This window comes from Microtus oregoni, unplaced genomic scaffold, assembly GCF_018167655.1.
Source record: "Microtus oregoni isolate MIOR12 unplaced genomic scaffold, Mior012 000036F_ref0000092, whole genome shotgun sequence".
NCBI lineage: Eukaryota > Metazoa > Chordata > Mammalia > Rodentia > Cricetidae > Microtus > Microtus oregoni.
The window spans coordinates 14,359,823-14,372,852 of NW_024543095.1; the positions used below are offsets into that span (position 1 = coordinate 14,359,823).

At 46.9% G+C, this 13,030-nt stretch overlaps 1 protein-coding gene across 5 annotated transcripts in view; it reads left to right on the forward strand.

Moving 5' to 3' along the window:
- Positions 1–3,833: 3,833 nt before the first annotated feature.
- The window catches only part of Mta3 (metastasis associated 1 family member 3), a 127,666-nt gene continuing 118,469 nt past the window's right edge, over positions 3,834–13,030 (forward strand). For 2 of the 5 annotated variants that reach the window (XM_041631064.1, XM_041631063.1), the window contains exons 1-3: positions 3,836–4,209; positions 6,422–6,489; positions 12,620–12,713. In XM_041631064.1, coding sequence (XP_041486998.1) covers positions 4,182–4,209; positions 6,422–6,489; positions 12,620–12,713 — 190 coding nt within the window. In that variant the 5' untranslated portion in view covers positions 3,836–4,181. Of the gene's footprint in view, positions 4,210–6,421; positions 6,490–12,619; positions 12,714–13,030 lie in introns of all 5 variants that reach the window. The other 3 variants (XM_041631061.1, XM_041631062.1, XM_041631065.1) reach the window with 3 other exon arrangements.

Sequence of the window (13,030 nt, forward strand, 5' to 3'; positions counted from 1 at the left end):
AAGAGCCTTCTTGGCAGTGACAAGTGCCTCTTTCTTCTTTGTCTTCCTTTCAGATAAGGTCTCATGTAGTCTAGGCTGGGCTTGAACTTCTGGTCCTCCTGCTTCTGCGTCCAGAGAGCTAGAATCATAGGTATATGCTGGCTCATTTGAAGTTTTTTGGCAGCTAAAAGGGTGGGATCCTGGATTCCAACAGGATTCCACTGTGGCCTTAGGCAATCGCTTCCATGTGCTTCTTTAATCTCGACAGCCATGCTAGGAAGCTTTACCCATGGGAAGACCTGATTTGCTTTGGTGCTTCTGGCATGCTTTAGGAGACATCTGTTCTTTAGGGATGCCTGAAAATGGCCGGAGAGCACTGGGAACAAGCAAACATGAAATTTTTAACATGCAGCATCCCACCTGGTTTATTCAATGCTGGGGGTTGAACCCAGGGTTTCATGCGTGCTAAGTATGCATTCTACCAACCGAGCTACAACCTCAAACCGCCATTTCTTCTTTCTTATTTTAAGATTTATTTTTATAGCTAAGCAGTGGTGGTACAGGCCTTTAATCCCATCACTCAGGAGGCAGAGGCAGATGGATCTCTGTGTTTGAGGTCAGCCTGGTCTACAGAGGGAGTTCCAGGACAGCAAGGGCTACTACACAGAGAAACCCTATCTCAAAAAAAAAAAATTATTTTTATTTATGTATGCATGTGTGTTTGTGTGTAGGTATATGCATGTGTGTTTGTGTGTAGGTATATGCATGTGTGTTTGTGTGTAGGTATATGCATGTGTGGTTGTGTGTAGGTACAGGCATGTGTGTTTGTATGTAGGCATATGCATGTGAGTATAGGAACATGCAGAGCCTAGAAGATGTCGAATCCTTTGGAGATGGAATTCCAGACAATTGTGAGTCATCTGGTATGGGTTCTGAGATCTTAATTTGGGTCCCCTGGAGGAGCACATATGCTCTAACTGCTGAGCCACCCCTCCTCTCCCATTCTTTAAGATATTGAGCATTTCCTATGTAGAGGATCCTGTCTTGGAGCTGGAGGTAGGAGGGGCTTAACACAGAGATTCTAGGGGAGGCTGGGAGTCTGGTCTGGCCACCATCATTACTTCCTGCTCTGCCCCAGGTCTCTAAGCCTTTAATGGGGTCTCCAGGCTAAGGCTGATCCTAAGAAGGAAAGTTGAGTGTAGACGGGCGTGGGAAATGTTCTTAGCGCTTTTCACACACTGTGGCAAGACTAGGGACCTCAAAAACCCAAGGAAATGAGACAAGCAGACGAGGAAGTAACAAGAACATAGCAATATTTTGAGGAAGATGATTCTTACTGTTTTTGAGATGGGGTCTCATGTAGTCCAGGATGGCTCCAAATTGTGTAGCTGAGGAGGACCTTGAGCTCTCTATCCTATCTCCACTTCCAAGGACTGGGTGCAGGAATTAGAAGCATAGGCTATTAGGTCGGGTTTATTCAGTATTGGGGATCTAACCCAGAGTTTCCTGCATGGTAGTTAAATATTGTCAACTAAGCTGCACCCCAGCCATGGAGCCCAGCCTAGCTCAGATTTGCTATGCAGTTTAGGGTAATCTTAAACTCCTGCTGTTCATACCTCTACCTCCCAACTGAGCTTCAAGAAAAACTTAGTGTGTAATTGTGCATGTGTGTAGGCCATGATGTACAACTTTTTGTTTTGTTTTGTTTTTTTTCAAGGCAGCTTTTGGTCTACTAGTTCTTGTAGACCAGGCTGGCCTTGAACTCACAGAAATCCTTCTGTCTTTGCCTCCTGAGTGCTAGGCGTGCATCACAACTGCCTGGCTATGTGGGCAACTTTTAGGGATTGGTTTTTCTCTCCAGGCACTCAAGAGGCAGAGGCAGGCAGATCTCATGAGTTTGATGCCAGCCTGATCTACAAAGTGAGTTCCAGAGCAGCCAGAGCCGCTACACAGAGAAACTCTGTCTTGAAAAAACAAAAATATAAAAAGAATTGGTTTTCTCTTTCTACCATGTGGGTTGCAGGGATCAAACTCAGTCACCAAGCTTGGCAGCAAGCATCTTTACCAGCTTGAGCTCCTCCCTGCCCCTGCTACCTCCCCAACCCTTGTTCATTTATTACTTAAAACATTATGAGCAAATCTTCTAAAACTCATGACCTATTTCCTTGACGTTTTCAGGCTGCATTCTTACTAGGAGACAGACGTGGTTCATGCTGTTGTGGGCCAGAGGGAAGTATGATGCCAGGAGACTATTCCAGGTGGATTATTCAGCCTATTTGTGTGTTAGCTCGGAACTAGAGACTGGTGCAGATTAAGTCCCAATGTTTTTGGTGGGATCTCCAGTGAAAAAGTTAGATAAATAACAGCTCTGCTGTCACGGTACCAGAGCCCTTTGGTCTTCTCTGGTCCCCAAGAGTGGAGGGCTAACAGTTTGGAGCATTCTACCAACTTCTCTGGAATCTAAGGCTTTCAGGGGGAAAAAGGAAGCAACAGACACCCGCTGTTTGCCCAGTGCTTTCAAAGCCCCTTTAGATGTCATCACAGCGGACCCTTAGCACACCTGAGCGGTGGAAGTCACCTCTCTGTTTTACAGATGCGAAAACAGGTCACAGAATAACCGGTGTAACAACGGCAAAAGGATATTTATTTATTTGCCTCAGCTATTCATAAAAATTATTTTTTTCTCAATATTTTGTGATAAAGGAACATCAACCAAAAATGCTGTCTCCTTCTCTGGGGACACCTCCTACCCAGACACAGACCTCAGTCAGTATCACCAGGCACTAGTGGATGATCAGCATAGTGTTTAATATGCAACAAGGTCTGGGTGTAGTTTGGAATGGCTCGGGTTTCCGAAAGGAAGTCGTGTGTTCATTTGGGACGAGGCAGTCAAGAAGATCTTGCTTTGTATCCCAAGACGGCCAAAAACCTGAGAAAAAGGGGGAATCGGCGCGGGAAAATTAACCGTTAACAAACTTTCAAACTTGTCATACAATCCGAGCACTTGAGAGACAGGCGGTGAGGAGAGCCAGCCTGAGCTGAGACTCTGGGTAACATCCATAAGGCTGATGAGATAGCCCAAGTAGGTGCCAAGTGCTTACAGCCATTGAAATGACTACCCGAGTTCAATTCCCAGACCCATATGATAGACCTACACCTAGGTGTCATGGCATTTGTGACTTCACATAATAAATAAATAAATAAATAAATAAATAAATAAATGTACTAACAATTTAAAAGCCAACCAACAAACACGGAAGAACTGGGACTGTATAGTTCAGCGATTACGATGCATAAAGCCCTGGCTTCAATCCCCAATACTGAAAAAAAAAAAAAAGGTGGGGGTGTGTCTTTTTGACTTAAAACCAGTTAGGCGACCAGCTACACCAAACTGTTTGACAGGACTTCCTCCTTTCGCTGGGGCAATGGCAGCTTGTGGAGCCCCTGTTCCTCTACTGGCAAAGGAAGCCTTCCCGTGCCAAAGGTCTTTCCTGGTTAAAGCACGCGCCTTAAACAGAGCCTGTTTAGAGGCCTGAGGATGTGGGGGAGTCGGTTTTGTTCAGTTCAGTTTTGGCACAACCATGATAGACCTGCCAATGTGGTTGGGATGGATAGTCAGCTTCTTTTAGCTCTTTTCAGACCGGGCAAGCTGCAAGTAGGTAGGGTCTTTCTCGGCCCCAGGACCTGCAGGCTCTAAAGCCACTAAACACCCTCTCACCACGAGGGAGGGACGCCAAGCATCAGTCGCTTGCCTTGACTAAATCAGAGAGTTGTACCCAGAAGGGCGTTCGTGTGTTTGAGGTCACACATAGAGGGTTGTCCCCGGGGACATAAGCAGGAAAGGAGAACCTGTCCCAAGGCGGACAGGTGACGAGGCCAGGGGAGACGCTCGGAGTGGCTGAGCCTCTGTCCCCACCCAGGTTCTTCCACAGCCCCCGGCCCTGGTGTGCTCCGACGCTAATGCGGGTGGCCCCGAGGTCCAGGGTCCCCGCAGCCCATCGCCCCGTCCCTGCCGCGCTCCGGCCTCCCGGGACCGCTCGGCGACGCTCGGCCGGCGCTGGGGGCGGGCACAGCCCCCTCCCTCGGTGTCCCCTCCCCGTCCCTCCCCCTCCCCCGTGGCGAGGCGGCGGCGGCGGCGGTCGAGGCTGAGGCGGCGGCGGCGGGCGGGGCTCGGCTCGGGCTCCGCGGGCGGGCGGGCGGACATGGCGGCCAACATGTACCGGGTCGGAGGTAGGAAGGCTCGGCCCTTCCCGGCCCGTCGGGGCGCGGGCGGCGGGAATGGGGGTCCGGGCAGCGCACGCTTACCGCCCGCAGCCCGGGAGCCCGGGCCGAGGGCGCCGCGGGCGGGGCGCAGGGGGCTCCCCACCCCCACTCCCCTCCCCCACCGCCGCTGCCCGGCGTCTCAGGGCCAGGCCTCTTCTGGGGACACGCATCGGGCACCCTCTTTACGAACGCCCCAAAGGGACAGGGCCCCTGCAAGCCCCCTAGCCGAGTGGCTTTTTTCCTCGCGTGGCTTTTGGGCACGGGGGTGTTGGGGGGGGGGGTGCTGGGGACAACCTCCCCCTCCCCGACCCTGCTTCTGCTTCGGTGTTCGTGTGGGCTGGGGGCGATGGTGGCCCAGATAGGGGGCACAGCTGGACAGGCCTGTTTGCCGAGCCAGGACTCTGCACCTTCGCTGCTTCACCCCCATTCCCTTCGGCTTTTCGTTCAGCCCCCCTAGGAGTGGAGGCTGTGTGTGTGTGTGGGGGGGGGCAGGGAACCGCAGCCCCAGGTGGGGAGTTGAGCCCAGCCTAGACGTTAGCTCTGCTGTCTGTCTTCCCAGCCTTCTGCAGAAGAGAGAAATAAGGTCAAACAAACTTTCCCTGCTCACGACGCCCTCCCTCCCTCCTTCCTGGTAAAATAATAATTCAGATAAGTGGCGTGTTTGTGAGTGAGGCTTGCTCTTCCTTCTTTGCTCATTAGCTGAGCTCCTGATGGTGGGGAATGGCCTGGCTAAATGAGGCCACTTAGCAGTGGAGAGCCGGGAGAGAGCCGGGAAGGTAGACAGTGACTGTGCAGTCTAGTCTCTCAGGTAAACACACAGTGGGAAGTTTCCAGCGACTCTGGAGGAAAAGCCACGCTTGGAAAAATCCTGCAGGTTTAGTTGAAAACTTGCCATAATTTCTTTATAAGAAAAGGGCCTAAATGGAGTTGGATCAAATATGATAAAAGGGTCAAAAGATCTCAACACCCTCCCTAGACAGCCCTGCCTCTCAAGCAAGTAGCCCTGCCCTATTCCTCACCTTCCCAGGTTGAGCATGGAAAAGTTTGTTACCAAGCTTTCTCTTACCCACTCTGCCCGCTGACTTTCTTTCCTTTTTTTTTTTTTTTTTTTTTTTTTTAAGTTGATGCTTGAATTGAAGTTGGGCTGGTAAGCCCTCCTCTTTGCTCTGAATTTGTCTTAGGTCAACAGTTTTATGTAAGAAACGTTCTCCAGGGCTGACTGGATTGGAGGGAGAGGATGCAGATGCTGGGCTGGGAGCATGCCTCAGTGAGCTCTGATAAATAACTGACCAAGATGTAACATTGTTGTGGTGGTTTTTGTTTTGTTTTGTTTGAGACATGGTGTTTACATAGCCCTAGCTGCCCTGGAACTCACTCTATAGACCAGTCTGGTCTCACAGAGATCTGTCTGCCTCTGCTTCCTAAGTGCTGGGACTTAAGGCTTACATTTTTTCTCTTTCTCTCTCTCCAACCCTCCTTCTTTCTTTTCTTTTTTTGGAACAAGGTCTTGCTGTGTAACTGTGCCTGGCCCCTGCTTTGTAATCCTGTCTTTGCCACCCCACCCCACTACACCGAGTCAGGCTTCTTCTTCTTCTTTTTGAAATTAAAGAACTAATTTAAGGTTGGGCATTGTGGCACGTGCCAGTAAATTCAGCCTGTAAGAGGTGGGGGCAGGAAGCTTCAGAGCTGAGGGCCAGTCTCAGCTACATAGCTAGTTCTTGCCATCTTGGACTAATGTAAAGCTATTTCTAAAAGCAAAAGTGAGAGAAACCTAAGCAGGGTGTGGTGCATGCTGCCAGTCCCAGCACTTGGGAGTCTGAAGCAGGGGGATACTGAGTTGTAAATCAGTTTGGGCTACTCAGAAGTGGGGACTCTAGGAAAGTAACAGACATGGTACAGTTTACTGAGGTTGCGGTAAGTTGGGTATAACCTACCTACTTACTGAGGTGAGTTACCTGCTGCAGAAAGTTGTAGCCCAATAAACTGTCGCAGGCTTCTAATCCCAGCACTTTAATCCTAGCAGAGGCGAGCAGAGCTCTGTGAGCTTGAGGCCAGCCTGGTTAACATGGCAAGCTCTAAGACATCCAGGGCTACACCATGTTACCCTATCTAAAAAATCAGAGGGAAGCTGACTACTGTGAAGCATTTCCTGAAAAGTCCTGTAACTTTTTGATTGCAGATTATGTTTACTTTGAGAATTCCTCCAGCAACCCGTACCTAATCAGAAGAATAGAAGAACTCAACAAGGTGAGGAGTGAATAGCAAGGTGCTTTCCATTAGGGGTAAACCCTAGGGGTGATTTTTCCTTTCAGTTCCAGACTAAGAATTATTTATTTATTTATTTATTTAACCCTTGAGACAGGGTTTCTCTGTGTGACAGCCCTGGCAGTCACTTTGTAGACCAGGCTGGCCTTGGACTCACAGCGACCTGCTTGCCTCTGCCTCCCAAGTGCCGGAATTAAAGGCGTGTGCTATCACGCCTGTTGTTCAGTTCCAGAGTGTGAAAGTCAAACTTTCACATAGTTCAGCATTCTGCATGCTTCTGAGTATTTACTTTTTTTTTTTTTTTTTTTTTTTTTTGGTTTTTCGAGACAGGGTTTCTCTGTGGTTTTGGAGCCTGTCCTGGAACTAGCTCTTGTAGACCAGGCTGGTCTCGAACTCACAAAGATCCGCCTGCCTCTGCCTCCCAAGTGCTGGGATTAAAGGCGTGTGCCACCACCGCCCGGCTCTGAGTATTTACTTTTTATAGAGTTTTTTTTTTTTTTTTTTGGTCTGATGATATTGAGTAAAAGATTACAGATCTCTTCAATTGATTTGAGCGCTAAAAGATCAGTGCTGTTGAAGAACTCCGTTCCTTTTCCTATTTAGAACTGTAGTATGTATTTTGCTTGTTTGTTTGAGACAGGCTTTCACTGACTTCAAAATCACAATCCTCCAGCCTCAGCTTCCCAAGTGCTGTGTTTTGCAATTTTTAGTGAATTAATAGTTTCCTCTCCTAGCTTTAGAAGGAAGAATCCTTCTAAAGTGGGCATGGCGGTTTATGCTTATAGCCAGGCACATGGGAGCTCAGGGTTAGCCTGGGCTACAGAGTGAGGCCTTGTCTCTCCACCACCAGCAACCCTAAAATTGTAAAATGAGTCAACGTGATCCTAGCACTTTGGGAGACTGACACAGGAGTCATGTAGTTACGTGGAGTTCACGTCTGGCCTGGGTTTTATTACTGAGACTGTCTAGAAAAACAAAACGAGAGGCAGGGTAGATGGCTCAGTTGGTAAAGCAGTTGCCTTGCAAGCTTTAGCGCCTGAGTTCAATTCCCAGAACCTGTATTGAAAACCAGAAAGAGAAACCGGTTTAGTGGCTCCGGCTTACAGTCCTTGCCCTGGGGCTCACAAGCTAACCAGGTGAACCTACCTGGGGAGTTCCAGGCCAGTGTAAAAACCACGGTGGTTAGGAAAATCAGATGGTTTGCAAGGAAGAGGGGAGAAGAAAAGGCGGGCAGATCGCTGTGAGTGGTCTGTAGCGTGAGTTCTAGGACAGCCAGTGCTACACAGAGAAACCCTGTCTTAGAAAAACAAAAAAAGAAAGAAAAACAAGTTGAATCAAAGTACTTGGTAAATAGTAATGCTATGTATGAGCATAAACATGAGAAATTCCGAAAGTCATTAGTTCAACAATTGTTTATTTAATGCCTTTAATTATGTGCCAACCATTTATGCTAAGATACTTACAGTGTGTTACTGACTAAAGCAAAAGACTATGATTCACACTAGTTTGGGAAAACAGGTATTGAAAGCAAACACAATGTAGTATGTATAAATTTATATGTACGTGCGTGTTTTCCTCTGTACCCTTCCTCTATTCATCTGAGTATAGTCTAGGGGAAAGTAAAAAAGAGAAGTGGTTTTGAGACAGGGTTACATGAAGTCCAGGCTGGCTGTGAACTCCTGGTGCTCGGTTCTGAGGTCTGGGATCGGCGTCGTGCACCACACACAGCAAAAGGGCACAAAATTTTAACAGTATCGAATTATGCTTGTCAGGAGGTTTTAGTTTCCAATTTGAAAAGTTATAGAATTTTAAAGAGGCTGTGCGAGGTCCTGGGTTCTATCGCTCCCCCCGCCCCCAACTCTAAAGAGGCTGCTAATTGAACTCCAGATTACGTTTTTACAGAGGGCTATCCTGTATGTGACCTTTTATGGTTAACACTTCTGTAGTTTTATTTGTGAGACTGTGGCTGGCTTGTTCATCTCTTAAATACATATTTTCCGTCACCTCACCTATGCTTTTTCAGGTCAGAAAGTGCCAAGTCCAGCTCAGATGGTAGCTCAGAGCTCCTGGGTTCAGTGCCCAGCATAGAAAAAACTGGGTGTGGCAGCCCATGCCTACCGTCCAGAACGAGGAGATAGAGGCTGGGGGGGGATGGGAAGTCCTTATCAACCAGCGGAGAGCTCAAGGCCAGCTCCAACAACTGGAGGCTTCGCCCCAAAAAACAAATAAAAATGCCTCCTGCTTGCTTTTCTCCCCTTGGTTTATCACCTTCAGATACTTAGTTCAAGGCTGTGTGGCTCAGTGGTACAGCCCTTGTCTTTCCCTTTCTGAGCTCACTGTAAAACAGGAGAAAAATTCTTCTACCCCTTTGTTGGAGGCTGTTTGTTTGTTCCCGGCTGCCCTGACCTGAAATATTCACCCAGAAACTGTATTAATCACAACACTGCTTGGCCAATCCAATGACGCTAGTGTATTCCTAGCAAGCTCTTATATCTTAAATTAACCCATTTCTATTAATCTGTGTATCACCACGTGGTAATGGCTTACTCAGCTGAGGGCGTCTCCATGACTCCGCCTACTCTATTTTTTTTTTTCCAGCCTGGCTATATCCTGTTAAGCCATTGGCCGAAAGCAGCTTCTTTATTCATTAATCAATAAAAGCAGCACATATATAGAAGAACTTCCCCCCATGTACATACAGACACACACATACAGACACACACACACAACACACCCAGTATTATGCACACACACATCATGTAAAAACAGAGATTGAGACTGCATATTTTCTTTCTTTTTTTTTTCTTTTTGGTTTTTCTAGACAGGGTTTCTCTGTAGCTTTGGAGCCTGTCCTGGAACTAGCTCTTGTAGACTAGGCTGGCCTCAAACTCACAGCGATCCGCCTGTCTCTGCCTCCCGAGTGCTAGGATTAAAGGCGTGCGCCACCACTGCCTGACTTTATTTTATTTCTTGAGACCTGGTTTTGCTATGTAGTCCTGGCTAGCTTGAAACTTCCTGTGGAGACCAGGCTGGCCTCAGAAACACAGAAATCTGCCTGCCTCAGGTGCTAGTATTAAAGATGTATGCCATCATACCCAGCTTTGAAACAAGTCTTGCTATGTTCTCCAAGTTAGTCTTGAACTTTCTTGGTGGTTCAGGCTGACCTCAGAGTTTTCATTTTTGAAGCAGGGTCACATAGCTTAGGCTGGCCTTGAACTCACAGTGAGGAAGAGGTGGGCCTTGAACTGATCTTCTGCCCTGCCTCCTGAATGCTAGAATCACAGAGGGGCCGCGACAGGCCTGACTGGCTGGGGATGTTGAATTGTATCTGTAGTTTTCCCTAGCCACCTCCACACTACTCACACTAAACTCTGAACCCAGCCCTTGTGTAGCTAGACAAATGCCCTACCACTGAGCTGTATTGTTTTTGAGACAGATTCTTACAGTTTAGGGCTGTTGGTCTAGAACTTGTAATGTAGACAGAACTGGACTCAAACCTGGGCCAAACCTGCCTCTGCCTGCTGAATGCTGAGCTTATGGCATTGGTGATATACTGAGTTACCGCACTTGCATATACAAGTTGTTTCAAATAATTTGCAAAGATCCCCTAAAGCCTTTCATGGAGCCTTAGTCAGATCCCTCCTGCCATTTGGGAACTATTGGCAATAGGCATAAATATTAGGGAATTTTCCCATTGGTTGCCGACTGTTCATATGGAGTACTGGGACTTGAACCCAAGGCCTTGAACATGCTGGGCCAGGGCTATATTATTGAGCTGTGTTTATATTCATAGCCCTCGTTTTTTGTTTCGAGACAAAGCCTTAAAAAAAAAAAAAAAAAAAAAAAAAAGGACAGAGCCCGGGCTTGTCTTCAATTCTTGGTGTTCTATTTCTCTGATTCTAGAAGTAGAAGTCCACCAGGCTCAACTTTAATGCTTAACATTTATAACACATACACCCTCACTCCCTGCACTCACTTCTTTGCACAGGAGAAGCACAGCAGACTAGCTCAGTGCATCATTGTTTAGAGTCGCAGAGCTTCGGAGAAATGGTTTCTGTGTATTCTGTGGAAGGGAAGAACCATGCTGTACTATAGTCCTGGGGGAAGGACAATACTGCACTATTGTGAGTTACCCAATAGTGAAGAGTGTGTGTGGCCCAGGAGGAGATTTTTGTTGCTGGGCATTGAGCCCCAGGCTGTGCACATTATAAGAATGCACCCTGAACTGAGCTACATCCCTTAGTCCTGAGGATATTATTATTTATAATTTACTTATTTTTATTTTATGTGCATTGGTATTTTGCCTGCATGTATGTCTGTGTGAAGGTATCGGTTCCTCTGGAACTGGAGTTATAGACAGTTGTGAGCTGCGTTGTGGGTACTGGTAATTGGGTACTAGTAATTGAGCATGGGTTCTCTGGAAGAGCAGCCACTGCTCTTAACCACTGAGCCATCTGCAGACCCAAAGAATTCTTACGTTGTTGTTGTTTTTTGTTTTTTGATAGAGGGTTTTTCTGTGTAGCCCTTCCTGGCTGTCCTGGAACTCACTTTGTACACCAGGCTGGCCTTGAACTCACAGAGAGTCTCCTGCCTCTGCCTCCTGAGTGCTGGGACTAAAGGTGTTCGTCACCACACCCAATCTCACCCAGCAATTTTTATGTCCACGTATGATGCTGTACACCTATTAATTTCAGCACTAGGTAGACTGAGGCAGGAGGATTACCAGTTCTAAGACAGCTTGTGTTATGTAGTAAGATCTTGTCTTTAAAAAAGGAGAGTGGGTGGGTGGCACATTCCTTTAATCCCAGCACTTGGGAGGGAGAAGCAGGCGATCACAGAGTTTGAGCCTGGTTTACAGAGTGAGGAAAGGAAAAAAAGAAATATTCTGAACTACGGCTTTATCCCTCAAGCAGGCTTAACCGAGAATTTGGTCATCTTTGTAGAGCGTTGCTCTTAGGCGAGCTCACTAATGAGACGGAGATGAGAAAGCACATAGACTGGAGCCCTGGATTTTATTTACATGGAAATATCGGCCTGTTCATTTAGCAGATTGCTGGATCATTGCTTCTGGGGGATGAGTTTGATCACAACATTACAAAATGTATTGGCATTTGGGTAGGAATTTAATATGATTTCAATTTGAAGGGGCAATATTTCCACAGAACCATTTCTCACTAAAATATTTGCTGCCGAACTAAAATGTTGCTGCTGAACTTGGTAAAACTGACAAATTTATTATGGTATACAATCTTTCTATTTGAATACATCTTTAAGTCCAAATACATTCTGCACGCATGTGCCATGTATGTTAGAAATTGGACATTGCAGTAACATTTCTATTGTAATCTATGTGCTTTTATGAAGAGCTTGCCAGTGAGTGATTAGCCAGCTCGAAAGCCTGCAGAATTTATGGATATTAGAATAGGAGCCCGGGCCTCAGCTGCAGTAAATTACAGCCGAGCTGAATGCAGATTGTATTCTAGACTAGTCAGAGAGACTTCTGTGTTGGGAGCTTACAGTTTTGCATAGTTTCCTACTTGAAGGTAAACTGAGACTATTGACCCTGTGGAGGAGGGTGTTTTTGTAGTTCTGTTCTGCCTGGCTACTGCCCCCTGCGGAGTCGTCCTAGGACTGGGGCTGGGTGATATTCCACTTAATCTGTGTCATCTGGGGATGGGTTTGAGCAATGTATAGCAACGCTTTATGAAGATGATTAAAATCAGTACCATGAACAAATTATTTGTGGCTTTTAAAATTGGAAGGATCAGTCTGGCTGGTCCTGCGGGAGGTGGAGGCAAGGCCAGCCGGGGTTACGGTGAAGCCCTGTCTCACAACACACATGCGCACAAAGTTAGCGGGAGCTCGTCTCCATTTCCTTCTCTCCAGGTTTCGCTGCTGTTATTTGCTTTTTGAGACAGTGTCTTGCTACGTAGCCCTGGCTGGTGTGGAATTCTCTATGTAGATCAGACTGGCCGCGAACTTTGTACAGTCCTTCCCAGTTAGCTTTGCGAGGGCTGAGGTTATAGGCACGTGCTGCCACATTCAGCTTTTAAGCGCATTTTATCATTGAGATTTCAGGTCCCATATGACTTTTGTTTTTCTCATTTCTTAGACTGCGAGTGGTAACGTGGAAGCAAAAGTTGTATGCTTCTATAGACGACGTGATATCTCCAACACGCTGATAATGCTTGCCGATAAGCATGCTAGTAAGTGAAACGGCTTTCTTTTGGATGGGGGGGGGGGGCGAAGTTTTGTGTTTTTCATGATGTGAGGAAAATGTTTTCTATGACTACAAAGCTTTTTGTCTCTTATTTATTTGTTTTTTGATTTAATTTTTATTTTGGGTGTATGGGTGTTTGCCTGCATGTATGCTGTGGGATGTCCTTCTGTATATGTGTTGCTTTTATTGGTTGATGAATAAAGCTGTTTTGGCCAATGGCTTAGCAGAGCAAAGCAAGGTGGGAATTCCAAGCAGAGATACACAGAGAGAGTTGGCAGAGTCAGAGAGACACCATGGAGCTGC